The 27,223-nt window shown below is 43.8% G+C and overlaps 2 protein-coding genes across 2 annotated transcripts; one reads left to right on the forward strand and one right to left on the reverse strand.

Moving 5' to 3' along the window:
- acox3 (acyl-CoA oxidase 3, pristanoyl) lies at positions 1-13,229 on the forward strand. The gene is made up of 19 exons (XM_074699113.1): positions 1-102; positions 3,099-3,226; positions 3,334-3,431; positions 3,518-3,653; positions 3,756-3,830; positions 3,914-4,003; positions 4,555-4,698; positions 6,149-6,237; positions 7,338-7,434; positions 8,154-8,336; positions 8,440-8,562; positions 8,720-8,840; positions 8,987-9,109; positions 9,303-9,416; positions 9,636-9,751; positions 11,650-11,824; positions 11,916-11,983; positions 12,313-12,399; positions 12,555-13,229. Exons 2-19 carry the CDS (start codon positions 3,107-3,109, stop codon positions 12,672-12,674), a joined length of 2,079 nt encoding a protein of 692 aa, XP_074555214.1. The 5' UTR covers positions 1-102; positions 3,099-3,106; the 3' UTR covers positions 12,675-13,229.
- A 1,768-nt stretch (positions 13,230-14,997) lies between these two features.
- Positions 14,998-27,061, reverse strand: htra3b (HtrA serine peptidase 3b). The gene is made up of 11 exons (XM_074699114.1): positions 27,003-27,061; positions 25,874-26,568; positions 23,835-23,934; positions 23,617-23,749; positions 23,453-23,542; positions 18,968-19,162; positions 18,754-18,786; positions 18,497-18,611; positions 18,354-18,411; positions 17,932-18,027; positions 14,998-16,208 (listed from the first exon to the last, which is right to left on the reverse strand). The coding sequence occupies exons 2-11, from the start codon at positions 26,286-26,288 to the stop codon at positions 16,040-16,042; spliced, it is 1,404 nt and encodes a 467-aa protein (XP_074555215.1). The 5' UTR covers positions 26,289-26,568; positions 27,003-27,061; the 3' UTR covers positions 14,998-16,039.
- Between the last annotated feature and the right edge of the window lie 162 nt (positions 27,062-27,223).

Here is a 27,223-nt window from a genome sequence, read left to right on the forward strand (position 1 = left end):
TCCCGGAAAAGGCTGGTGAAGGACTCCAGAGGTCCAACGCAGATCCAGCGGCTGGACTCCAGAGGACGGAGACAGAGAGGAGCACTAACAGTGACCTGAAAGGTGAGCTGTGTGTGTGTGTGTGTGTGTGTGTGTGTGTGTGTGTGTGTGTGTGTGTGTGTGTGTGTGTGTGTGTGTGTGTGTGTGTGTGTGTGTGTGTGTGTGTGTGTGAGTGAGTGAGAGAGAGAGCAAGAGAGCGAGGGGAAATTAATGTTGTGATGAGCACAGTCCTAGAGTCTGTGTCATGTCTCCTTGGGTCTGAGGGTCTGTTTACTCTCTGCGCAGACTCGGGACATGTTAGCAGAGCTTATTATGGAGCTCCACGGTTCAATTTAAACTCAGATCTGTGTCTTTTTATGCTGGGAGACGTGAAACACCTTCACAGGAGACCGTTGCAAACTTAGAAAAAGAGCATGAATATTGATGTGCAAAAGGTGTTCATAGGTGTTCATTGGTGTATTGAGTGATGAAAAGTTTGTAGAGGGGTTTAAAAGTTTGAAAAGGTGGGTTGAGGTGTGCAAGGTGTGTAAAGTGTTAAAAGTGTGAGTTGATTGGAAAAGGTGTGCTGTTGTGTTCAGAGGTGTGCCGAAATAACATAAGTCTGTCTCAGCTTTATACCACGGAATGCAGAGTAAATCCTGTGCTGAACCTACTGTTGACAGTGAAACTGAGACTCCCCACGGGCAGACAGTTGAGAGGGCAGACTCTGGTCTTTCACAGACATTGCGTGCCTGGCTGGACTGTGATCTCAGCAGCTCACAGGAAAGGGTCTGGCCTGAAGGTGTTTATCTCTGACCTCTTAGACAGGGAACGCCTGAAAAGTTTGTCCTTTATCCCAGAGACGTGGTTGTCACCCAGAAATGGAGATGGGTTCACAGATGGCCACAGGTGTAAGATGTTTTGGTTGAGGTCCAGGTTCTCAGTTCACAACCTGGTTTTGAGCAGACTTTTTTAAAGTGTTTAGCAGTCAGAGGATACTGCTCATTTGAAACTTGTTTGTTGAATCAGCTCTTAAACTCTCTGATAACAGCTCTGTGTTAAAGCAGTGATCTGCTGTGTGTGTTATTTATCTAACCTTCAGTGACCTGCAGTTACACACACACACACACACACACACACACACACACACACACACACACACACACACACACACACACACACACACACACACACAGAAAATAAACCTTGAACTTTGTAATGATAAACCCTGATCCAAGGTTAACTCCCTCTATCTGAAATTATCTGCCCGTCACGTCGTCCTGATGCACTTTATGACCTCTTCATCATGAATCATAAACCTCCCCTCCAGATACTTTTACACTGCAAAAATTGAAATCTAATCATATGTTTTTGTCTCATTTTCAGTAGAAAGTGTCTTTTAAACTAAATATGAGCCACATGCACCTGAGCAGTCCAGAAAAATGTCTTGTTTCAAGTTATTTAGGACAAAAATGAGGTCTGAATCTCTTTTAACAATTAAAAAAAATCTGCCAATGGAACAAGAGAAAAGTTAGCTGTATGAAGAAATTACTCAAGTTTCATGCAAATTTCTGAGCAAATTTTTCTTGTTACATTGGCAGATTTTTTCACTTGTAAAGTGAGTCAGACTTTATTATTGTCCTTAAATAACTTGAAACAATACATTTTTTCAGAACAGATCAGTTGAATGTGGCTCATATTGAGTGTAATAAGACACTTTACATAAGGTGAGACAAATCACTTGATAAGAGTTCAGGTTTAGTGCAGTGTACTGATGGTCTAATGCATCTAATGCATCTAATGTTAATGTCTTTGAAAACAAACTCAAAACCTACCTTTTAAGTCGAGCTTTTACCTGAATTACCTTTTAGTGTTTTTTTTATTTTAAGTGAATACCACTTTTTATTATTTTATCTTGTCTTATTTATTTTTAATCTTTTCTTTTTAAAATCTTTTATATTTTCTGTATTTTATTCTCTAGTTTTCCTGTTTTATTCTTAATTTATTTATCTTTATATATATATATATATATATATATATATATATATATATATATATATATATATATATATATATATATATATATATATATACACATATATATATATATATATATATATATATATATATATATATATATATATATATATATATATATATATATATATATTTTTTTTTTTTAACTTAATTTCAAGTATTTTTTATTCTTAATTCTTAAAAATCATTTTCTTATTTTATACTATGATATATTTAATTTTATACTTTTTACCTAACCTCCAGTGTTTTCACATTTTTAAACCTTGAAGACGGCCTTTCCTCAGTACGGGCACAGCAGTGTGCTTTATTACTGTCTTTTATCTATGTTGCTTTTTATTAACACTGTGTATGGGCTGCTGTGTGGGTGGGTTCCGGGGCTGGGTGGAGTGGGTTTGGGGTATAATTCTTTTATTTAATTCATGTTTCTGTTTGTAAAGCACTTTGTGCTACGTTTTATTTGTATGAAAACTGCTATATAAATACATTTTGATTGATTGATTGATTGATTGATTGATTGATTGATTGATTGATTGATTGATGGTGGTGTAAGGTTGAGGTGCAGCACCTGGCAGGTTCAGTGACAGTGAGACTTCATGGTGAGGGATACGCTAACAGGAGCTTCACCTGTGCATTGGCTTAGAAATATACCAGCCAGGTCAGAAAATGCTTTTGTTTGATAACTTGTGTAAAGAGATTTTCTTTTTCAAGAAACTAAACAAGTAAAATTTTCTTACCCCATTTGCTTTTCTTTTTACACCTCACAACCAATCCAGGCAACATTTTTGTCTTAAATATCTTGACGTAAGACATGAGTTCAGCTTTTGCAGTGAAGTGACAGAGATAAAGGAGGCTCAGCTGATTTCCTATTCTCTGTTCAACCTCACAAACAGTACACCTGGATAACACCTGTGTGTTTACCAGGGTTTCAGTAGAAGATCGTCATTATATGTTTCAATATTTAACAATCAGTCTGTTGTGCTTTTATATATAAAGATCAGTCTATAGAGGTTTTATATTTAAGATCAGTCTGTTGTGTGTTTTAGAGGAGAAGATGGACTCTGTGGTTCCTGACCTACCCAGCGGTCCTCTGGACATCTACAGACAGAAAGCGTCTTTTAACTGGAAGCAGATGCTGCTGTTCATCGATGGAGAGGACGTGATTGGGTTCAAGGTAATGTCTGAGGCTCAGTCATGAAGGTTGTGTGTCGCACACAATGTGTTGCCTTTAGATGCATCCTTTGTTTCTCCTCACGTTCTCCTCATTTGTTCTCTCTGCAGAAGCGTTTGTTCCAGACTCTGGAGAGTGACCCTCTGTTTACGCGACAGCCAGGTGAGGATGTCCCCATGGAGAAAATGAGAGAGCTCACCTTCCTCAGGTGAATGATCAGAGTGCTCAGGTATCTCCTGTTCCTTCCTGTGCTCTGATCCATGAGCTTAGCTTTAAAGATCTAAATGTTCTCAGGGTCAAGAAGCTGTTCTCCTTCGACTTCCTGCCCGACGAAGAGGCCATGGCTAATCCCTGGATGACCGTCGTCCTCAATGACTGTCTGGGCATGTACGACTGGGCCTGTTCAGCCAAATACTTCCTCAACAGAGGGGTGAGTGCGTCTGTGTGTGTATCACACACACATTAATGTTTCATTCACAGACACACACACCCACACATTAATGTCTGACACACACTGGTGCCTGTGTTTCAGATGTTTGGAGCAACGGTCATGAACTCTGGATCAGGCAGAAACAAAGAATATGTTGAAGACATCAACGCCATGAAGGTGACACACACACACACACACACACATACACACGCATCGCAACATTGCAGGCTGCTACCTTACCATTATTACTCTGTCCACAGATCTTTGGCTGTTTCGCTTTAACCGAATTGAGTCACGGCAGCAACACCAGAGCCATGAGGACCACGGCAACCTTTGACCCCAAAACACAGGTCAGCGCCCACACACACACACACACACACACACACAGCACACACACTCTTTCAAGAACACATTATGTTAGTGTTTGATGATAAGTGCAAACCATAGACTGTAAAAAAAAAATGGACGTCATCACTCAGCTTGAAGTGAGGTCGCCCCAAAAACTGCCGCCCCTGGTGGCTGGCAGCAGTATAGGTCAAAAATCCATCACCCCAGTCATTCCATGTGGGCTGTGTTAAACTTTAAGAAATTAATACACCTCGTAAAAATGTTTCTCACATCCTGTTGTTGTGGTGATTTGGAAAGGAAGAGCCACGAAGAGATTAGACTCTTAAAATAAAAAAAATAGATCCAGGACACATTTTATTAAAAACCAGGAAGTCATTGTTTGTGTTTGTGTGTATTTGATGTTTTCAGGATGAACACACTCTTACCTGTATCCATCTGAGACTCAAAAGTGATTGAGCCTCAGTCCAGAACACTGCCAGCAGAGGAAGCTTTCACTCTTCTATAACTCTATAGAACATTTATTTGATCTCTATCTAAACTCTTCCCTCTTCAGGAGTTTGTCATCCACTCTCCTGACTTTGAGGCGGCTAAGTTCTGGGTGGGAAACCTGGGAAAGACAGCCACTCACGCTGTGGTGTTCGCTCAGCTCTACACACCTGACCAGGTGTGCCACGGGCTGCACTCCTTCATCGTCCCGGTGAGACTCTGACCTTTGATCTTTAGGGTGTTGCAGCAGCTTTTGTCTCAGGTGTTCTGTAAGGACTTGGAGGAACTTACACTTTAAAAAGAAAATCTTTAATTGTTGAAGTGATGTAATTTTTTAATCAGTCCAACTCAATATTTTTAAGTTAAGGTTTCCAATGTATTTTTGTGGATCATATCAACTTGAAATTCTGTGTTGCTACAACTAATAAAAAGAAGTAGTTGTACCAACTTAAATTAATTGCTTCAATTAGTCACACCTAAATAGATTAGGTCATTTGAAATAAAGTTAACAAGTTCAATCAACACAACTTAATAAGTCAAATAAACTAAATATTTTAATTCTCCTTAAATCAACATTTTGCATCAATCCAACTTAAAGTTTTAAGTTGTTCCAACTCAATAATCTGCAAAACCCAAAAGTACAAACCATGGGAGAGGAGGGAACGCTGTGGATATGAGACCCTGCTGCACATTAAGATACCACGTGGGGACAGTGTGTCTATGCTCCATGGCATGGACCAGCTGGCTGTCTGTGCTCCACGGCAGTGAGGGCAATTAAATTAAAATACTCTCTCAGTAATGGTAATTTAAATATAACAGAAGACAAAACCCAGTTTGTCATTTCTGATCATAATTTTAGACCATCAACACATCTCATTTATTAACATATAAAACATTAAACACACTAAAAGGTACACGGTCCATGCCACAGGGCACAGACAGCAGGTCCATGCCATGTGGAGCACAGAAAGCCTGTGCTCTTGGCAGGTTAAGATCTTAATGTACAGCGGGGTCTAATATCCACTGCATTCTCTCCTCACTCACGGTTTGAAATGAGTCAACTCAATAGGCTGTAAAATAAACTTTACAAGTAGGCATAAAGTAAACTCAACTTAAGACTATTAGTCATATTTACTAACCTTTTTAATGCAATTGTTTTCCTGGATTCTTTTAAGTAAGCTCAACTTGTCACATTTTTACAGTGTAATAAAGTCTAAAAACACCTCGTCAGATTTTACTTTGAGATTTTGTAAATTATTGAGTTAAAACAACTGAAAACCTTAAGTTGAATTGATGCAAAATGTTGATTTGAGAACAATCAAATTTTTCAGTTCATTTGACTTAATCAATTGTGTTGATTGAACTTATTAACTTCATTTCAAATAACTTAATTTATTTAGGTGTGACCAATTGAAGCAATGATTTAAGTAAGTCCAACTGTTTTCTTTTTTCAGTGTAGAGACATGTGACTGATTTTAAAGACTCTCAGGTGCAGTGTGCGGAAAGCTTTAGACATGATCAGAACAGAACATGTCTGACGCACCGAGGGGTTTTATTTGTTCGTATGGCTTGACGGGTGTAATCTCTGTTTGTTTGGTCTTTAGTTAGTGTGTTGTCGGATGTTTTATTTCTGTGATGTATACTCTGTGGTTGTTCTGCAGGTGAGGGACCCTCAGACTCTTCTGGCTCTGCCAGGGGTTCTGGTCGGGGACATGGGGAAGAAGCTGGGTCAGAACGGGCTGGATAATGGGTAAATGATGTTGGAGCTCATATTTCTCCTTCTGGCTGTCAGAATGTTCTCCTATTTAGCACCCTCAACCTCTGCAGACACACTCACACTGCCGCAGTGTCTCTGCTCAGCCACTAGGGGGAGCTGCAGTCACAGCTTATATCTAAGGCATGTTGAAGGAAACAGGGACACACATGACGGAACAAAACAGGGTCTGTGGACAGGTGAGATGTCCCTGTAGGTGTGGACAGTCCTCTGTGACAGACAAAGTTAAAAAAGGTTGAGAAGAAACAATTTAGACTGAAAAAGCACCGTGATGCTCAGAGTCAGTCTTCATGTCTCCAACCAAACCAGGGGTGCGTCCCTAAGCTCCAGAGTTCCATCCTTCCTTCCTCCACTTGTGTCATTCACTTGCGTCCTCGTCCCTCCCACCAGAGATGATGGAGAGACGAGAGGAAATGAAGAGAGGAGAGAGGATGGAGGAGATTCGTTTTTAGAGCAATGGGACATCCTCTCCTCAGGAGCGTCACATGAAGTGACGTGTTTTATTGATGACAGCATCAGCTGATCACCTCTGAATCATCTGTCAGTCAGCTCTATCAGCTGTTTGTGTGTCTGCACATGTGCGCTGTAATAACTCTGATAAAACTTAAACAGTAATAAAGCTTTGTCTGTTCCTTTAACCCATTGTTTCTCAATTCCGGTCCTGGGGCCCCCCTGCCCTGCATGTTTTAGATGTTACCCGAATCCAGCACACCTGATTCAAATGATCAGCTCGTCATCAAGCTCTGCTGGAGCCTGATTATGACAATCAGAGTGATATTCCATATGGGGGCGTGTCTGTCAGTGATAAGACTTCTGCAAAGCCAGCTCTCGTGTTTTCTTGATCATAGCTCCTCCAATCAGTCTCTTCCATCCTCTCTCCTCTCTCCTTAGAGCACAATTATCACTTTGGGACAGTCTTCAAAATGGTGACTAAGAAAGTACTTGCGATGCCACGGAGGAGATAGGACAGAGGAGGCACGAAATTAACGCATTGAGATGCACCCCAGGTCTCTGCTGATGTCACCTCACTCCTCTTCTCCTGTCTCCTTGTCTCCTCTCTGTGTCTCCTTCATCAGGTTCGCTCTGTTTCACGGTGTGAGGATTCCCAGAGAGAACTTGCTGAACAGAACAGGGGACGTCACGCCTGATGGACGATACGTAACTCCCTTTAAGGTCAGTCAGAGCTCGCTGCATCACAGTTTAATGAGCAATAACCAGTTCTGTATATTACTAATCAATAATCAACTTTATCTCTAACTCAAAATAAAATGCAAATGAAAATTTGTCAACTAATAAATAATCAATACTTATTCTATGAATCTAAGTCAAAAATCAATTCTTTATCTTGGACACTAACTTAATAATCAGTACATTTATATAACACATCAAAAATCATTACCTTATCTAAAACTTTAAATCAGTAACTCATACTTTATAACACTAGTCAACAATGAATTACACTAAGTCATTAATTAATACCTTATCTGTATCTCTGTTGTTTCATTGATCACAAACTGATCAGAGATGTGAGTAAGTGTTTCCTGCCAGCTCCATGATCACTTTCTCCCTTTTTCAAACTGACGGCCGGTCAGCGGAGCTCAGGCCTTCAGGTTTTGGATCAGTCCTGAAAGGTTCTGATTGTGAGAGATGGAAGCAGTCTTTGAGATCTGAGTCTTCAAGCAGCTCTGGTCCTGAGTTTATAGAAACAGAAGCTCTGACCTGCTTGCACTCACACCTGCTGCACAACGGGCCCTCAGGGGCCAAAAATACTCCAGAATCTAGAAGGGGGACCCTGTGGAGAGCTGTAAATCTCAGGAGCTGTATCGTGGGGCCTGATGAGGTCAACCTGAGATCACCTCGTGTCTGTGTGTCTGTGTCCCCCTGTCCTCCAGGATCCCAACAAGCGCTTCGGAGCCTCTCTCGGGGCCCTGTCCGGGGGCCGCATCTCCATCACCAGGATGGCTCTGGTTAACCTGAAGCTGGCTCTGGTCGTAGCCATCAGATACTCAGCCACCAGGAGGCAGTTTGGACCCAGGGACACTGAGGAGATCCCAGTTCTAGAGTACCAGCTGCAGGTTTCTGAGGACTTAAACATCTTATATAATACTTCATATATTTGACCCATTCCACTCTCAGGTGAGGGACACAAACCTTAAATTACCGCCTGGTTGTTCTCAGCAATGGCGTCTTATCCCGTACCTGGCTGCAGCGTACGCTCTGGAACACTTCTCCAAAACCATCTTCATGAACTTTGTGGAGTTTCAGATGGGACAGGTGATGAGGGACAAGAGTGACCGACAGGTACAGGGACACAGACACACAGAGACACACACAAACAAAACAGACAAAACACACTTCATTCTCTGATTCCTGTAGGACCAACTGAGCATGTGAGCAAAAGCATCCTACACCTATATGATTAATTATATTTCCTGTGTGTGTGTGTGTGTGTGTTCAGGCTGAGATGGGCAGAGAGATTCATGCTATTGGCTGCAGCAGTAAACCTCTGGGCTCGTGGATGGCGCAGCGAGGGATCCAGGAGTGCAGGGAGGCCTGTGGGGGGCACGGATACCTTGCCAGTCAGTCTCACACACACACACACGCACACACACATACACACACACACACACACACACACACACACACACACACACACACACACACACACACACACACACACACACGCACGCAGCTGACCCCCCTCTTCTCTCTCTATCTTTGTCAGTGAACCGTTTAGGTGATCTGAGGAGTGACAACGATCCAAATTGTACATATGAAGGTGACAACAACGTGTTGCTGCAACAAACCAGCAACTACCTGCTGAGCTGGCTGCAGGCCAAACACCACGGTTAGTGTGCAGGGCCCTAAAGGGTTAACTCTTTTGGCATCCGACTTACATGCTGCCTACCACGAGAGGGCACCGTTTGCTGTGGAAATGCAAACAGGATCAGGCTTAACTGTACCAAACCGTGCCAAACCGTACTGAACCGCTTGGTGGAAACGCGGCTATTGTGTCTGAACTGTGTTTGTGTTTCTGTCAGACGGAGCTCAGATCCAGTCTCCACTCCACACGGTGGACTTCCTGGATGACCATCAGAACATCCTTCAAACAAAATTCTCTGCTTCAACCCTAGAGGAGTGTTTGGAACCTTCAGGTAAAGATATCACCTGATGATCACCTGAGCTCAGGGGTCCAGCATTAACCTGACCAGATCAATTCTCTTTGGTTTCATCTACTGATCCAAACTGACTGAAAAAATATAAAAGTGGTCTGAATTATCCTCTCCAGATTAAAGTTTTTGGATGATTCGGTGAGATTGTGAATGAGATGTTTGAGTCCTAGACGTCAGACTGAGTGTGTGTCTGATCCTCAGTGTGTGTGTCGGCGTATCAATGGTTGGTGTGTTTCCTGCTGGAGGAGAGTCTCGGGAGGCTGCAGCAGCAGAGACAAGTAGGACTCAACGACTTCGAGGCTCGAAACAACAGCCAGGTGAGACACTGTCCAGATCCTGAGCGCTCAGATCATCAGAAACACCCAAAGACCAACTTTAGAGGCTCTTTAAAACCCAACATCCTAGAGCTCAGAGCAGTTTCTCCTTCCTAACCCTTTTAGAGTCCAGCTTGGTGAAGCTGTGACCCAGTGTCTCCTGGCTGAGTGGCCTCATCTGATGTGTCACACACTTATATGGGTGTGTGTCTGTTCTGGGAAGTGTGTGTGATCTGGAATGTGTGAGCGTCACTGGATTAGATGACTTGTTTTGGAGTGTGAACATAATGAAGAGCAGCAGCTCACACGTCTTTGGATGAATCAGACTCTATGTGTTCCTCTGGAGTTATAAGCACGTCATGTAGCTGAAGCTGCACACGGTCTAATGCAGACTCTCTGAGGTCCCCAGGGTGGACACAGGTCAGTGGGGACACAGATCATTGTCCAGGGTAGACTATGTCAGTTTCCAGGTTGGACACAGAGGAGTATCCAGGGTGGACAGCAGTCAATAAGGACGTGGTCAGTCTGAAATGTAGACACAGGTTAGTCTCCATGGTGGTTACAATCAGTCCCCAGGGTAGACATTGGTCTGTGAGGATAAAGGTCAGTCTTTAGAGTAGACATGGTCAGAGTGGACATAGATCAGTCTCTAGAGTAAACATAGGTCAGAGTGGACATAGGTCAGTCTCAAGATAGACATAGGTCAGAGTGGACAAAGGTCAGTCTCTAGAGTAGACATAAATCAGAGAGGACATAGGTCAGTCTCTAGAGTAGACATAGGTCAGAGTGGACATAGGTCAGTCTCTAGAGTAGACACAGGTCAGAGTGGACATAGGTCAGTCTCTAGAGTAGACATAGGTCAGAGTGGACATAGGTCAGTCTCTAGAGTAGACATAGGTCAGAGTGGACATAGGTCAGTCTCTAGAGTAGACACAGGTCAGAGTGGACATAGGTCAGTCTCTAGAGTAGACATAGGTCAGAGTGGACATAGGTCAGTCTCTAGAGTGGACATAGGTCAGAGTGGACATAGATCAGTCTCTAGAGTGGACACAGGTCAGAGTGGACATAGGTCAGTCTCTAGAGGAGACGTAGGTCAGAGTGGACATAGATCAGTCTCTAGAATAGACATAGGTCAGAGTGGACATAGGTCAGTCTCTAGAGTAGACATAGGTCAGAGTGGACATAGGTCAGTCTCCAGGGTGGACATAAGGCAGAGTGGACGTAGGTCAGTCTCTAGAGTAGACACAGGTCAGAGTGGACATAGGTCAGTCTCCAGGGTGGACACTGGTGCCCTCTGTCTGACCCTTCCATTCCTTTTGCTCCGCGTGTCCCTAATTGGACCATCACTGACTACATCATTAATTACACATCGACTGACCGACACCATCCATCCATTTTCTTAACCACTTATCCTGTTCAGGGTCGCGGGTGGCTTGAGCCTATCTCAGCTGTCTTTGGGCAAGAGGCGGGGCACACCCTGGACTGGTTGCCAGCCAATAGCAGGGCTGAAACAGAAACAGACGACCATTCAAGTGCACACTCACACCCGGGGACAATTTTGAGTGACCGATTAACCTGATGAGCATGTTTTTGGACTGTGGGAGGAAGTCGGAGACCCGGAGAGAACCCACACATGCACGGGGAGAACATGCAAACTCCACACAGAAAGGCCCACCAGCCAAGCTGGGAATCAAACTGGTGACCTTCTTGCTGTGAGGCTGCAGCGCTACCCGTTGCGCCACCGTGTAGCCCCCTGCCCTGACACACTGATACCCAATCAGAGGGGCTGCCCCCTGCTGGACCACAGAGAGAATACTGATGCAAGTCACCTTGAATTTTCTTCCCTTGTTTGTGTGTGTGTGTGTGTGTGTGTGTGTGTGTGTGTGTGTGTGTGTGTGTAGGTGTATTACTGCCGCTCTCTGGCGTTGGCCTACATTGAGACAAACTGCTTGCAGAGGTTTTACGACCTGACCGTAGACCCTGAGACTCCAGCTGGTCTTAGACCGGTCCTGAAGAAACTCTGTGCTTTGTACGGACTCTGGAGTCTGAGCAACCACACCACCACGCTGTACCAGGGTCAGTACACACACCCACACACAGACAGACCAGACTGCATGTCTTTCCCCAGATCTCGGTGAGCTGACATGTTGTTGTCATACCTGTTCAGGTAACTACATGAGTGGAGGGAAACCTGCAGAGCTGATCCAGATGAGCATCCTGACTCTGTGCTCTCAGGTACACACTTACACACATGTGCACACACACTCACCTTAACACACATACACACCTGTGTCTAAATGTTCAGGTGTTTGGGTACACAGTGTGCCCTTTTCAGCTTTTCACGATAAACAAAGGGTTTAAAAATCAGGCTGAACTAATGATCACCTGTAAACTGATGACATCACTCCTGACTCTTTGATTCTCCTCTCTGATTGGTTATGACCCAGCCCCCTCCCTTTGTGACTGAACGGGCTTGAATCAGCTGTTCTCCACTTCCTGTCTGTGATATTAAGGAGGAAATGAAAATGAGCTCACATCTGTCTGTCTCTCTGTCTGTCTCTCAGCTGAAGGATGATGCTGTTGCATTGGTCGATGTTTTAGCTCCTCCTGATTTCATTCTGAACTCGCCTATAGGAAACGCTGATGGACAGGTAAACACACACACACAAAAGAGAGTGAGTCTGTCTTTAGTGTAACATCTATTCTCTGCGCTCTGAATGTTCATGGTGTGTGTATAAATTAAGGTTATTCATGTTTTTATGAGCTCTTCCTGTACACTAACCTCCTCTCTCTTTCTCCCTCTCAGCTCTACAGGAACATGTGGTCCACGGTGATGCAGGGCTCCAAGGTCCTGGAGAGACCCTCATGGTGGAAAGAGTTCTGCTCAGACAAACCTGTGGTTGGCTCTCTGCGTCCTAAGCTCTAAGAGAAACACACGGCGCCGTCTTTGACCTCCAGGCCCTAGATTCACTTTTAGGAGGTCAAAATACTAATCATGACTCTTCTCTGAGCCGAGAACGGCTCCTCCTCCTCTGATGAAGTGTTGTACAGTCCAGGACAAAGCCTTAAAATCCTGGAACATTCTGGAAAAACTCCAGGACCCTGAAACCCTGGACTAGGTTTTTCCTATCTGAAGCATTAAGAGCTTAGAAAACAGGACGTGCCAAAACAGAGTTTATATTTTTTTATGTCTGCTCGAGATCAGATTGAGATCAAAAACAACCAGATTCAGACTTGAACTGAGTCAGTCTGATCCACTGAAGGACTGAGCAGCATGTGGACCACTGAACCTGCTAACTCTGAAGCTAACAGTCCTGCTCTGTTAGAGGGAAATCTCCACCAACCTGAACCCTTGATGTGTTTGATCTGAAAGATGTGACCTGTGATGTTCTATGGAGGATGTAAAGAACCGTACCGGCCTTAAAGAGGTCTCAGCTCAGACCTTCTGTTCTAAATAAACACCTTTACTAATAAGGACTGGCTCTGGTGGATTTTTGTTGACCCGCTTCACATCCAGAGACAAGGGCCACCTGCTCTGTGATTGGTTCAAAAGCTGATCCTGTGGGTGATGGTCCAGGTGACTGATTGATTGACTGTGGGGGTGATTGGCAGAGAGTCTGATCTGGATGTATGTAGATCTGAGTTTTGGTAGACTCAGCTGTTCTTAAAGCAGAGGTCTGGAGCCTGATCTCGTCTGTCAGCTGACCTGCGGTCTGTCATTGTGGTTGTACAAAACGGCGCTCATTCATTTCACGGTGCGTATAAAGGCTCAGTGACCACGGAGTCACTCGGCACCAGCATGTTCCCCTCCCTGAGACTCTAAAGGTTCAGACTTAAGACCCAAATATACCATCATCTAATTACAGACCAGAACTCATGGAAAGAGGGACGCTTGGACTGTGCGGTCCTTTTTATTAAACACAGGTTTTTATTTCAGACTCATCCCTCATTTAATGCTCAGATTTGGTCTGCAGAGAGTCGGTGCTGTGCTGACCTGAGGCCTGATCTACAGACCGGTCAGTCACTGAGATTCTGTAGTTAACCGTCTCAATGTTTGGACTAAATGGTCTCTGTGTTTGAGTTCATGCTGCTCCGTCTCTCTGAGTCTAGACTATGAACTGAATGTAGGTCAGAGTTTCTCTAATATATCAGAGTGTGGACACACTGCAGCAGACACACACACACACACACACACACACACACACACACACACACACACACACACACACACACACACACACACACACACACACACACACACACACACTGAGGTCTGTGTGTTCAGAGTTATTTCTGGTGCTCTGTTTTTGTGTTTAAAGTTGTCTTTTCTCTCTTGACGGCTGAGCTGGATGCTTTTCATTTTATGTCATCATAGAGCAGGAACAGTTCAGACCATAAAAGATGTGGAAAACGCCCGATGGTTACATCAGACAAACAGCTCTGACCTGAGGAGACGTGTCTGATTTTAAAACTAATCTCTTAGTTATTAATGAACACTTCAGTAAAAATAAAAACCAGCCTATGAATGACCTCATCACACCTCACCAACCTCATTGCATCATACTGACCCCATCAACCTCAATAATGTCATCATTGACCTCATTAGCCCTCATCACACCTAAACACTGTTCTTATCACACCTTAATAACCTTGACGACCTTATCACACGTGATCACTGACCTCATTGTGTCTCACTGGCCTCATCACACCTAAACACTGACATCATCACACCTTGATGACCTCATCGCATGTCATCAATGACCTCATTACACCTCACTTATTTTGTCACTGACCTCATAAGCCCTCATCACACTTCATTGCCCTCATCACTGACCACATAACACCTCACTGAAATCATCCCTGCCTTCATCTCTGACCTCATTGACCTCATCACTGACCTCATCACTGATCTCTTCAAAGTTGACTGTTTGCTTTCATCTCTAACTTTAGCTCTTGGGACTCTGTAAGGACTTTGAGAACTATTTCATGAATGTGAAAGTCTGTCAAGACAGTGAGGACTCTGCAGAGAGGAGGCAGTGAGTTAAAATTACAGGGCTGAACACAGAGAGAGTTTCAGAATCCTGAGCCGTGCTAACTCTCAGAGTTTCAGAGTGATTTCAGCTGAAACTCTGAGCGTCTGTCTGACTCCATCTCTGAACCCTGAAACTGTTTCCTTCGTGCTTTTCCCCACATTCCTGCAGCAGACGTGTTTCCATTCAGGAATGTTTTGGGAGGGCTCAGCTTCTCTCACAGTCAGGTTTTATTCAGCAGAGCTGAGCAGCTTCTCTGTGCTCCCATGAGTCATTGCTCTGACCCAGATTTAGAGGTGAACAGTTAGAGCAGGCGTAATAAAACAAAGCTTCATGTTTGTGGAAAGTTTATTGGGTGTGAAAAGCTGCTGCTGCTGCAAAGGCTCTGGGGGAACTTTACATGTAAACATGTGGTTCAGTTAACATGTTAAAAAAAACGTCTTAATAGAAAAATCTCCACTCTCAGTCTGAGCGCGTCAGAAAAACACACATGGTTCACGTTAGGTGATGGAAAAACATGTCCTGACAGTAAAGAGCTGGGACGACCACAAAGCAGACACAGCATGAGGAGGTTTAGTCTGTTTGGACGTCTCTGATGAAATTTGCACAGAAAAAGTCTGCAAAAACATCACGAGGAAGAACTGACAGCCTGAGAATGAACACAGCTTTTAGTTTCACAGCGACCCGAGAACTTCACACCAGGTATAAGCTATCAGTGTCTGCATCTACAGTGATGTCTCTGTCAGTGAGGGATGCTCAGTGAGCCCTTACAGCTTCATATATGTCACAGAGGAATATCATTTGTTTGGTATGAACATGAACTCACATCATGGTGGCCACTTAAGGTCTGTAACCACTCACCTGTCAGGTACAGGACAGGTAACACGAGACAATCAGCAGAGCAACACACTGACTGATCATCAGATACATTATATCTAGCTGCATGAGATCACATTAACACGGACAGAAACCAAGAATGAGCCTTAGCACCTGTTCATACACATGTCAAAACTGTTCACTGGGTTCCAGCAGACCTACATCCTGGGCTCAAGCATCCCATCCATATCTACAGGTAACAGCCTTCAGATCACAGGAAGTGTACAGACACTCCTTACGTATGTTTCAAGTTTCCATCCTCTAATGTGTTCTTCAGCAATTGGCAGAGCCTCAGGTGTTCAGGTGTTCAGGTGTTCCTCTGGCCCTGCAGCAGAGCCTCAAGTGTTCAAGTTTTGGTCTAACCCTGCAGCAGAGCCTCAGGTGTTTACTGCATGATGACGTCAGGTTCGATGTTAAAGAGCAGGTCGTCGTTGTCTCTCCTGACTTCCAGCAGCAGTGCTGACTCCTCCTGCAGCGCCTCCTGAAGGTCAGCTGTGGTAGTCATAGGTTTGCCGTTCAGTTTGACGATAATGTCTCCATCTTTGATTCCTCCTCTGGGGACAAAGAAAGAAGAGCGAGTTTCAGGGAGACTGTCAGATCAAGCCCTAACCTACGCTGTAAAAAAAAAATCTGTAAAAAAAATGTAAAACTGTAAAAGCACTGGCAGCGAAGTTTCAAGACAAATACCCTAAAAATTACAGTTAAATCAGTCTACAGTAATTTCCTGTGAAAATACTATTTTTCCATGTACAATAACAAATTTCTAATGTATAAAAACTAACTCTGTACGTAAAACTAAAGATAAATGTCTAAAGAATTACAGTTTTAATATGTAATTTTAGAGAAAAACACAATTTTTTAACACATTTTCCCCCAAATAATTAAGGTCAAACACCTTCAATAAAGTGACAATGCAAAGAGTTCTGCTAAAGAATAGCATTGTTTTACAGCAAAATACATTTTGTTGTGATGGTGTTTTGTAACCATGAGTGAGGAGGACACACAGAGGATATAAGACTCTGCTGAACATTAGAGTTTTGCATTGGGGAAACATGCTGCCTGTGTAACACTGCATGGACCAGCTGTGTAATTCAAATAACATTCTTATTAAAAATTGGCAAACATGCAAAGACCATCAAAACGTCTTGTTTATAAAAAAACAGAACAATTTAAAAATCACTGGGTACAGGGTCTACACAATCGAGCACAGACAGCCAGTCCACGCCACTGGGCACAGACAGCTAGTCCGCACCAGTGGACACAGACAGCCAGTCCACCCGGTGGAGTACAGACAGCGAGTCAGCCCCATGGGGTGCAGAGAGCCAGTTCGCTCCCCTGGAGCACAAACAGCTGGTCCGCTCCTTCGAGCACATATAGCCAGTTCGCGCCAGGGAGCACAAACATGCTGTTCCCCCTGTATAGCAGGGTCACACATCCACGGTGTGTCCTCCTCACTCATGGTTACAAGCACTGTCACAATTAAAATGACTTTGCTGTGAAAAAAACAGGAAAAAAGTAAAATTAAGGACACAAACTGATGGAAGACAAGATGACAAGTGATGCATGAGAGGAAGTTGTTTTTTTGGAGAGGGGCAGTGTGTTCTGTTTGGAGATTTTTTTTTATTTGTCTCTGATCAAAAAAACAAGTCATTCCTGTATTTTTGCTGTGTTTTTTTTTTTTACCTAGTCCTATGTAACAGTTTTTGACTGTACTTTTACGGTATCTGGAAACTTTGCTGCCAGTGCTTTTACAGTTTTTTTCACAGATTTTGATATTTTACGGTGGAGTCCTGTATTTTACAGTTATTTCATGTAGTTCCATGTCTTTACAGTGCTTGCCTGTAATTTTATGGTATTTGTCTGGAAACTTTGCTGCCAGTGCTTTTACCATTTTTTTTCAGTTTGTTTTTTTTTATCAGTGAATTGCAACCCAGCTCTATGCTTTTATTGGCATAATACCTTGAAAAACATCCAGGGTGTCATTTTACAGATTATTTCTGTAATTTTAAATTTTGTATCATACTTAAATTAAAAAATAATTTTAAAATTAAGGGTAAATAACCCTAAAATTCTGTTTTTTTTGACTGTGTAAAATTACTGAAAATGTATGTAAACCTACTGGCATTTTGTTGTTTTAAAAGAAAATCTGTGAAAAAATTCCAGACTAGACCTATGAATTCCAGACCTGTAAAATTATATTTTTTTTAACAGTGTAGAGATGAAGATAGAACCTTATTCTTCAGTTTTAGGAAGAGTGAGTGAAGGAATCAGACATACTTATCTGCAGGAGAGTGAGGAACAACCTCATGGACGTAAATCCCACTGCTGACATCAGGGAAGTCTGGGTTCTGCTGTTTGAGCTCATCGATCAACCTGAGAAAGAAACAGTAAAAGGAGGACGGTGAGGAGCATCAAACATCAACAGGTGGAAGACAGAGAGTGAGGAAGCATCTTTCATCCCAGTTAAACAGGATAGAGGGGAAACTGTCACCTACATCACGATGGAAAAGCCAAAGCATGTTAGCTCAGCTGTGATCAGATCCATGCAGAGGAGCAATGAGAGCGTTAAATGCAGAGATGGTAGAAGAAGTTACAGAGGAGAAGATCCAGTATTGAGCCCTGCGAGACACCTTGGGTACAGTCATGAGTTTTCAGTCTGTTAATAGATCTTCAAAGAGTGACCATCAGTTCAGACTCACGCTGGTGTGATGGTCAGCATCCTGATCCCAACAAAACGCTTCTTTACAGACTTCACATCTGAAACAGAGAGAGGCTTTAACCTGTATCCTGAGCAGGACGCTTGCAGGTGGGTGCTTCCAGATAAGTGATGTCATGGACTTACCTTTGTTCGGCTTCTCAAGAGAATCGTTCAGGAAGCGAGTGATCCTGTCTGAGGGTATGGCAAAAGAGATTCCTGCAGCGACCTTCAGAGTGTTGATGCCAATCACCTCGCCATCCTAAATCAAGTGAAATAAAATATATCTTTACAACAAGATAATCAATGAACAGTTCAAATTTATCAACCAGTCAGAAATTAGAGAGATGAAAAAAATGTTCACATAGTTTATGAATCTTTAAGGACAGAAACTGAACACTTACCAAGTTGACCAGAGGTCCTCCAGAGTTCCCATACTGCAAAGAAGACATAGACACATCTTTAACACCTTAAAAACATTTTCTCATTAAATATAGGGATAAAACCTACTCTGCAAAGAAAGTTAAACCTCATATCTTTCATACCTCAGACCTCATGCTACTTTTTCTCTGAATTTGTACGGCTTAATTCTCAGTCCTTGTGCTGCTATATTCTTACATTAATGATGGCATCCGTCTGGATGTAGTCCATGTCAGAGTCCTTAAGGCCCAGCTCCTTGCCGTCCCTCTGGGCTGTGCTGACAATGCCGGTGGTGACGGTGTTCTGCAGGGCAAAGGGGCTGCCAATTGCCACCACAAACTCCCCAGGCCTCAGGTCGGCACTGTGGCCCAGAAACAGGACAGGCAGCTTGACCTAAGTTGGAATCAACAAAGGGAACACAGGACTCAACAACTATTGAGCTACGTCTACCAACCAAAAACACATTAAGACAAAAAACAACAGAGAGCAACAACTATTGACCAAAAAAGGCTAGATACCAACAACTATTGAGCCACAACATCGAATGACCAACAGCATCAAGACCCACAATAACTATAACTCAAAAACATCTACAGACCAGCATCAACAACTGACCAATAACCTCTAGAGACCATGACATCTACAAAGCCATGCCAACAAACCAGCAATAACTATTGACCAACAACATCTACAGGCCACAACAACTAGTAAGCAATAACATCTAGAGACCAACAATAACTACAAAGCCAAATCTAATAACCAGCAACAATTACTGGTGAACAACATCTACAGACCCACAACACTTATTGATAAACAACATCTACAAACTAACAGCTGTTGTGACACACGATATCTACAGACAAATAACATCTACAGACAACCAACATTTACAAGCCATAAACGCCTCCAGACTAACAACATTTACATGCCATAAAAATCTACAGAACAACATCTACAGGACTACTTCATGTAAAGACCCACAACATTTACTGACCAACAACATCTACTGATCAAAAACAACTACAAACAATCAACATCTACAGACCCACAACAACTACTGACTTATAACATCTAAAGACCCACAGCATCTGACGGCCAACAACATCTAAAAGCCCTCAACATTAACTGACCAAAACCATCAACCTACCAACATCTACTGGCCACGACTACTGACCAATAACCTCTAGAAACCTCTAGCAGCTATTAGTCATCAACAGCTACAATGCAACAGCTACTAAGCCACAATATATACTGACCAACAACATCTACAGACCAACAACATCTACAAACCAACAACATCTACAGACCCCCAACAATTACTAACCAACAGCATATACAGACCAACGTCTTCAGGCCACCAACACTAACAAACCAACAACATCTACATGCCAACAACATTTACAGGTCACAACAACAACTGAGCAATACATGTACAGACCAAAAATAACTAGATGGCTGTATCTTAAAACCAGCAACAACTACTGACCAATAACCTCCACAGACCCACGGCAGCTATCAATCACCAACATTAATGCAACAGCTATTACGCCACAACATTTACTGACTAACAACACTTATAGACCTAGAACTATTGATCATTAACACCTTCAGGCCAACATCTACAGACCAACAACATCTACAGGCTACCAACATCAACAAACCAATAACATCTACATGCCAACAACATGTACAAACCAACAACATCTACATGCCAACAACATCTACAGACCAACAACATCTACAGACCAACAACATCTACAGACCAACAACATCTACATGCCAACAACATCTACATGCCAACAACATCTACATGCCAACAACATCTACAGACCAACAACATCTACAGACCAACAACATCTACAGAACATCTACAGACCAACAACATCTACAGACCAACATCCACAGAGCAAGAACATCTACATGCCAACAACATCTACTGACCAACAACATCTACATGCCAACATCTACAGACCAACATCATCTACAGAACATCTACAGACCAACAACATCTACAGACCAACATCCACAGACCAACAACATCTACATGCCAACAACATCTACAGACCAACAACATCTACAGACCAACATCATCTACAGAACATCTACAGACCAACAACATCTACAGACCAACATCCACAGACCAACAACATCTACATGCCAACAACATCTACAGACCAACAACATCTACAGACCAACAACAACCACTTACCAATAAGGGACACTAGCTTTAGACGTAAAGAGATGGAGAGACAGGCTGAGCATGTGGTGAAATGCTGAGGACAGGGATTCAGGCTGAAGGAGTATGAGTCAAAGCGTACAGCTACAGAGACACGTGAGACGGTCCTCGGGGACAGATGGTTGTGAGAAGTGGAGCAGAAACAGATGACGTTACAGAAAGAAGGAATGAGCTCAGTCTGTTTAGGATTTCTTTAAGGTGGAGTGATCTGGACCTCCTCCCTGTCCTTGTCCTGGTCCAGCTCTGATGTACAACCCCCAGTCCCTCTGGGCTTAGGTCCAGCTGATCCTGGTTTCAACTGTTTTTGTGATGGTGTCCCTCCCTAATGCTGGTCTTATCTCACATGCAGCGAGCTTCAGATTCTGTTTCCAGAGAAAGTCCCTGACTTCCCAATGTCCTCGCCCTCCCTGGATGGGCTCAGAGGATGCAAATGTGACACACACTGTGTTCAGGGTATTCCTCCTGATGATCTGTAGCAGACAAATCTACACACAGGTTATCTATGGAGTCGGTAAAGAGATGGAGCTCGGTGAGGGAGACACAAGCCGTCAAGAAATCTCCAGACGGGTTTCTTTAGATCTGAACATTCACAAGGAGCAGGTATAAGAACAATCTGACCTTAAGCTCTGACTTTGTGGTTCTTAGTGAGACCCATGTGATGACAGCCGGCTTTAGCCTGCCTCAGTAGTGACTCTAAACGGAACATCTGTTCACCCTCTCTCTGTTTCAACACCTGAGCAGAGGTGTTCTGGTTCAGACTCAGACTGGTTCAGACAGAGTCCACGCCAGAGATTAATCAGACAGAATGTGTAGAAGGCCTCACTCTTCAAACATATTTACATCTGTGACTCCACAGGACCCTACATGGTTCAGGACAGGTGATCTCCTGCAGACATCATGAACGCTGACCCCCAGTCTCTGAACAGATGTCTCAGGTCGGAGCTGCACATCTGGACTTCGGACCGGCTGCTCTAAAAGAGCGCAACCCAAACCCTGATCTTTTTTGTCTTTTTAGGAGTATGAAACCAACCTGATGCTCAGCTTCTGATCTCCATCATTAGGAGCTCAAAGGTTAATACTACAGTTCCTGATCAAAGCTGGACACAGTGAACCAGCTGTGGCCCCTATCAGTCCAGTAAATCAGTGAACCGTACAGGCTTCAGCCGGGAACTGACGTCAGAGCAGCCCGTTATTAATCCACCTCTAATCCCTCTGATGGTTTTGGCTCAGGACCGGGTGGAAGTATTCAGTGTCTCCCCAGAGAGGTCTGGACCCTGGCTATGGACCAGTCCTTCCCCCTATTAACACCTCTCTGAACCTGCACACGTGACACATACTGTAAACACACACACACACACAGAGTCTGCAGGGCGTGAAGAGAAAACAGCCTGCAGACGGTCATTAACCTGCAGGAGGTTTACAGGAACCAGGAGAGCTAATGGAGACGCTTTATTAACGCTGCCCCGAGGACAAATCTCTGCAAACAAACTGTCCAGAGTTTCACACCACCCAGATCCAGCTGAGTCCCAAAAACAGAACACACACGTGATGGATAAGGTTCCTCACTCTGTTTTCAACCCGAGTCAAACCAACACGCTTCACCGGAGGAGTGAGGGACAGAGACATAAATAAAGTTATTATTTTAAAACAGCTGTTACAACACAGCTCTGACTGACCCAGGCCACTGACAGGGTTTTAGCTATACACCAGTAACACAAGAGATGAGACCAGGACCAGGACTGGCTCTATGTGATGAGAACAGGATCTGTTTTTGACTCTTCCTGTTCTGAACACGTTGGTTTTCTCACATCTGGAAAACATCTGCTCTGAAACTGCCCGCAGACCTGTGTGTGTGTGTGTGTGTGTGTGTGTGTGTGTGTGTGTGTGTGTGTGTGTGCGTGTGTGTGTGTGTGTGTGTGTGTGTGTGTGTGTGTGCGTGTGTGTGTGTGTGTGTGTTTATGTCTTTAAACAGTCTTAGGGTGTTTTTATTCTAAAGAGGCTTTAACTTTGCAGAGTTTTACTAAAAACTACTGTTTTAGGGGCCTGAATAACCTGAGCAGGGAGGGGACCAGGTGTGAGATCAAACTCATCACAGAGTCTCTCAAATGATCGCTGTTAAAAATTAGTGCTGGGTCTGTCAACATCACTAGGACCAGAACCATCTTTCAGAACCCTCATCCAATACTGGGACCAGGGCCCTCTCAAGAACCCTCATTCATCACTAGGACAAGAACCCTCTCCAGCACCCCTCATTCAACACTGAGTCTCAAACCCTCACCAGAACCCTCATGTATCATTGAGATTAGAACCAGACTCACAGAAACCAGTAACATGCTAAAACCTTGTGTTTGATTATATAACAGGTAGGTTAAGATCATAAGGGCTGGTCATTCCAAAGACTTTCCCCTTTCCCCAGGTACAGGTGCACCTTAGACCCCTGGTCTCACCTGTGGGTTGACTTTGATGGTGGCGATGTCGGACTTCTTGTCGATGTCTTTGATGCTGGCTTCGTACACATCCCCATTTTGCATCTGGACCTTCAGGAAGAGACAGATAAAAGTGGTTTAGAAACAGGTTACCTGGTTTAGGTGGAGGACTAGGATCTGGGTACCTTGAGCTGCTGCTGACCAGACACAGGTGTGGTGCTGGAGACGACATGGGCGTTGGTGACGATCAGTCCGTTCTCTGACATCACGAACCCTGACCCGCTGGACAGAGGGATGTTCCTCCCAAACAGAGGGTGTCTGCAATACGGCACAGAGCTCAACAGGTCTCAAAAAATCCAGACCATATCGGGACTTAGATCAGTTCACCCAGGAAAGTCCTTACCTGAGGAAGAGCTCGATGTGGACTACTGCTGGAGCGATCTTCTCCACCACGTCAGCGATAAAGTTGAACTTGTACCGAGGACTGGCTGCATGAGAAGGACCTGAACCGGCAACAAGGGGACGTTTTATAAGGATCAGGTTTACTCTGATCTGATCTGTACCTCCTCAAGAAGGATCTGGTCTACAACACATGAAAGGCTTTATTGGACTCTGTGAGAACTCATAGACTGGCTCTGAGTCTGAATTTTTAGCTTCTTTTCAAATCTTTTCCAGACGATCAAACTTCATCTGATCACCACATTTAAACCCAGCCAACTGACCACGCCTGGGGAAGAAACGCTCCACTGACCCAGTGTAAGTGTGTGTGTGTGTGTGTGTATGTGTGTGTGTGTGTGTGTGTGTGAAGCCAGACTAAATAATAAGTTAGAGATCAAAGAGAACGTAAATAGTGGTGGTGTGTAGGGACTTCCTGTTCCCTCCATACTTTCAAAGGATGTGTGTGTGTGTGTGTGTGTGTGTGTGTGTGTGTTGTGTGTGTGTGTGTGGTCACTGTGTCAGAGTCCAGGAGGACTGACCAACACCTCCCTCTGTAATATTTTCTCTGGTGGATTTGATAAACCAGATGGTGGAGTGAAGTGATCTTTGGTTTAGTTTGTGAATTTTGTCAGAGTCCCTCTTTAAAGTGCTCCTGTCTTCTTTCTCTTCCTAAAGCGTCTTTAATTTTTCACAGATGAGTGTTAAGACTCCTCTATAAATCTTTGCCCTCCTCTGACTTTGACACACCCCTTAGATCCACCTGGGTCTACACTGAAAAAAGAAAACAGTTGGACCAACTTAAAATATTGCTTTAATTGGTCACACGTAAATAAATTAAGTTATTTGAAATGAAGTTAATAAGTTCAATCAACAACACTGATTAAGTCAATGAACATAAAAAATTGATTGTTCTCAAATCAACATTTTGCATCAGTCCAACTTAAGGTTTTTAGTTGTTTCATCTCAGTAATTTGGAAAACCTCAAAGTAAAATCTGACGAGGTGTTTTTAGACTTTATTACACTGTAAAAATGTGACAAGTTGAGCTTATTTAAAAGAATCTAGGAAAATAATTGCACTAAAAAGGTTAGTAAAAATACCCAATAGTCTTAAGTTGAGTTTAATTTATGTCTACTTGTAAAGTTTACTTTACAGCCTAATGAATTGACTCATTTCAAACCGTGAGTGAGGAGGGACTGCAGTGGATATTAGACCCCGCTGTACATTAAGATGTTAACCTGCCAAGAGCACAGGCTTTCTGTGCTCCACATGACATGGACCTGCTGTCTGTGCCCTGTAGCATGGACCATGTACCTTTAAGCGTGTTTAATATTTTATATGTTAATAAATGAGATGTGTTGATGGGTTTAAACTATGATCAGAAATGACAAACTGGGTTTTGTCTTCAGTTATATTCAAATTACCATCACTGAGAGAGTATTTTAATTGAAGCCCTCACTGTCGTGGAGCACAGGCAGCCAGGACAAGCAGACTGTGCCATGGGGTACAGCCAGGCAGCCAATGCTGTGGAGCACAGACAGCCAGCCAGCCAGCCAATGAGCAAGCACAGTGGACCACAGACAGACAGCTGGTCCATGCCATGGAGCACAGACACACTGTCCCCGAGTGGTAGCTTAATGTGCATCAGGGTCTCATATCCACTGTGTTCCCTCCTCACCCATGGTTTTTCCTTTTAGGTTTTGCAGATTATTGAGTTGAAACAACTTAAAATTTTAAGTTGGATTGATGCAAAATGCTGATTTGAGAAGAATTAAAATATTTAGTTTGCTTGACTTATTAAGTTGTGTTAATTGAACTTGTTAATTTTATTTCAAAGAACTTAATTTATTTAGGTGTGACCAATTGAAGCAATTAATTTAAGTTGGTCCAACTACTTCTTTTTATTAGTTGTAGCAACTCAGAATTTCAAGTTGATATGATCCACAAAAATACAACCTTAACTTAAAAATATTGAGTTGGATTGATTAAAAAAAAAAATACGTACCTGTGCCGGTCTCACACGGTCCCTTGTGGATCTGGGTGACCCCCTGCAGACCCTGCTGCAGGTTCTTCCTGCTGGTGGCCCTCAGCTGACACACGTTCCTGTACGTGGTTCCGTCACTGCCGCACACCTGGCTGCTGAACCTGCACTGACAGAAGCCTTTGCTGATCCGCTTCCCTGCAGGGTGCTTGCACTCCAGTCCGTCCCCGCATGGCAGGTCGTCCCTGCGTCCGCACGGCTCGCCCTCCGCCTGTGCGCACACCAGGCAACAGTTACAGCGGTCCGGCACGTAGCCGCTAGGGCAGCTGGGACTCGGACAGGTGCTGACGTCGCAGCGGGTCGGACACTTGGGTTTGGGCTCTGCGCGTGCAGACGGTCTGAGGAAGAGGAGCCCGGCGGTGAGCAGGAGGAGCTGCATGTTTGCAGGAAGGTCCAGTTAACTCTGACAGAAGAGAGGAGAGAGGAAAGCTTCACACTGCGATCATCTCCTCTGAGTCCTCCTCAGACCACTCTCTGCAGACTTCACGGATCCTCTCTCACTGCCCGGATGCAGGGAGACTTTAACCAGTGAAGAAACACTGAGGAGCTTCAAGATCTGGAATCTCTCTCTCTCTTTGTCTGCGCGTAACTGTGCACAGAGGAAACAACAGAGACTGAGCGAAGATCCAGTCAGTCAGCAGCCGAAGGAGAGGAGGGACCTGAGGAGGGGAGGAGAGGAAGGAGGCGCGGGGTGGAGTATGAGGTGGAGAGGAGAAAGAAGATGAGGGGGGAGGCTTAATTCATAAACTCTATAAATGGTCGCGTTTCTGACTAATGAACTGGATGGACCGGGCCGTGTTTGTGTCTGAGTCCAAACTGTTCCTGTGTTTGGGTCTCTGTGCAGGAGAAGCTGCTTCATGTTTGTAACGTTGTGTGTTAAGCTCTATAAAGTGTCTCTGCTTGTTAAAACTTCTTATTCACAAACGGTCCCTGAACACACCATTGCTTCCTCCCTTATATCTACCTGGTATATATCATCACATATATATTCCTCACCCATTAAAATTTTATATTTACGTTTTATAACCCTCACATTTATCTAGCTGTTTTGTATAATTACAGTAACTTCAAACTAAAGAAAAGATGAGCTCACCTGAGTCAGACATTCCCTCCATCTCCATCTGAGGCTGAAGCTGTGTTAACAGGAGGTTTGGCTGTGCTGCCACCCAGCGGAGAGCCAGAGAGTGACAGACTGACAGCTTCCTTCAGGGGTCTGGAGTCCATACCAGTAGGCTTCTACGGTGGCCGGTTGGTGTCAGACGATTTGCAGAAGCAGCAACACGAATGCAAGAGTAAAAATACTGTTGCAAACCA

The sequence above is a fragment of the Halichoeres trimaculatus genome, unplaced genomic scaffold (genome assembly GCF_033239565.1).
Source record: "Halichoeres trimaculatus isolate MK-OKI-2021-1 unplaced genomic scaffold, fHalTri1.1 fHalTri1_scaffold_22, whole genome shotgun sequence".
Classification (NCBI taxonomy): domain Eukaryota; kingdom Metazoa; phylum Chordata; class Actinopteri; order Labriformes; family Labridae; genus Halichoeres; species Halichoeres trimaculatus.

What these genes read in the sequence shown, in the direction of transcription:
- acox3 (XM_074699113.1), top strand. Translation starts at nt 3,107, where the DNA reads ATGGACTCTGTGGTTCCTGACCTACCCAGCGGTCCTCTGGACATCTAC. An exon ending in TGCACTCCTTCATCGTCCCG is followed by an intron (nt 4,699 to 6,148) that starts GTGAGACTCTGA and finishes GTTGTTCTGCAG; the next exon opens with GTGAGGGACCCTCAGACTCT. An exon ending in GGGACAAGAGTGACCGACAG is followed by an intron (nt 8,563 to 8,719) that starts GTACAGGGACAC and finishes GTGTGTGTTCAG; the next exon opens with GCTGAGATGGGCAGAGAGAT.
- htra3b (XM_074699114.1), bottom strand. Translation starts at nt 26,288, where the DNA reads ATGCAGCTCCTCCTGCTCACCGCCGGGCTCCTCTTCCTCAGACCGTCT. An exon ending in TCTTGAGAAGCCGAACAAAG is followed by an intron (nt 18,412 to 18,496) that starts GTAAGTCCATGA and finishes TCTCTGTTTCAG; the next exon opens with ATGTGAAGTCTGTAAAGAAG. An exon ending in CCTCACTCTCCTGCAGATAA is followed by an intron (nt 16,209 to 17,931) that starts GTATGTCTGATT and finishes CTTTGTCCCCAG; the next exon opens with AGGAGGAATCAAAGATGGAG.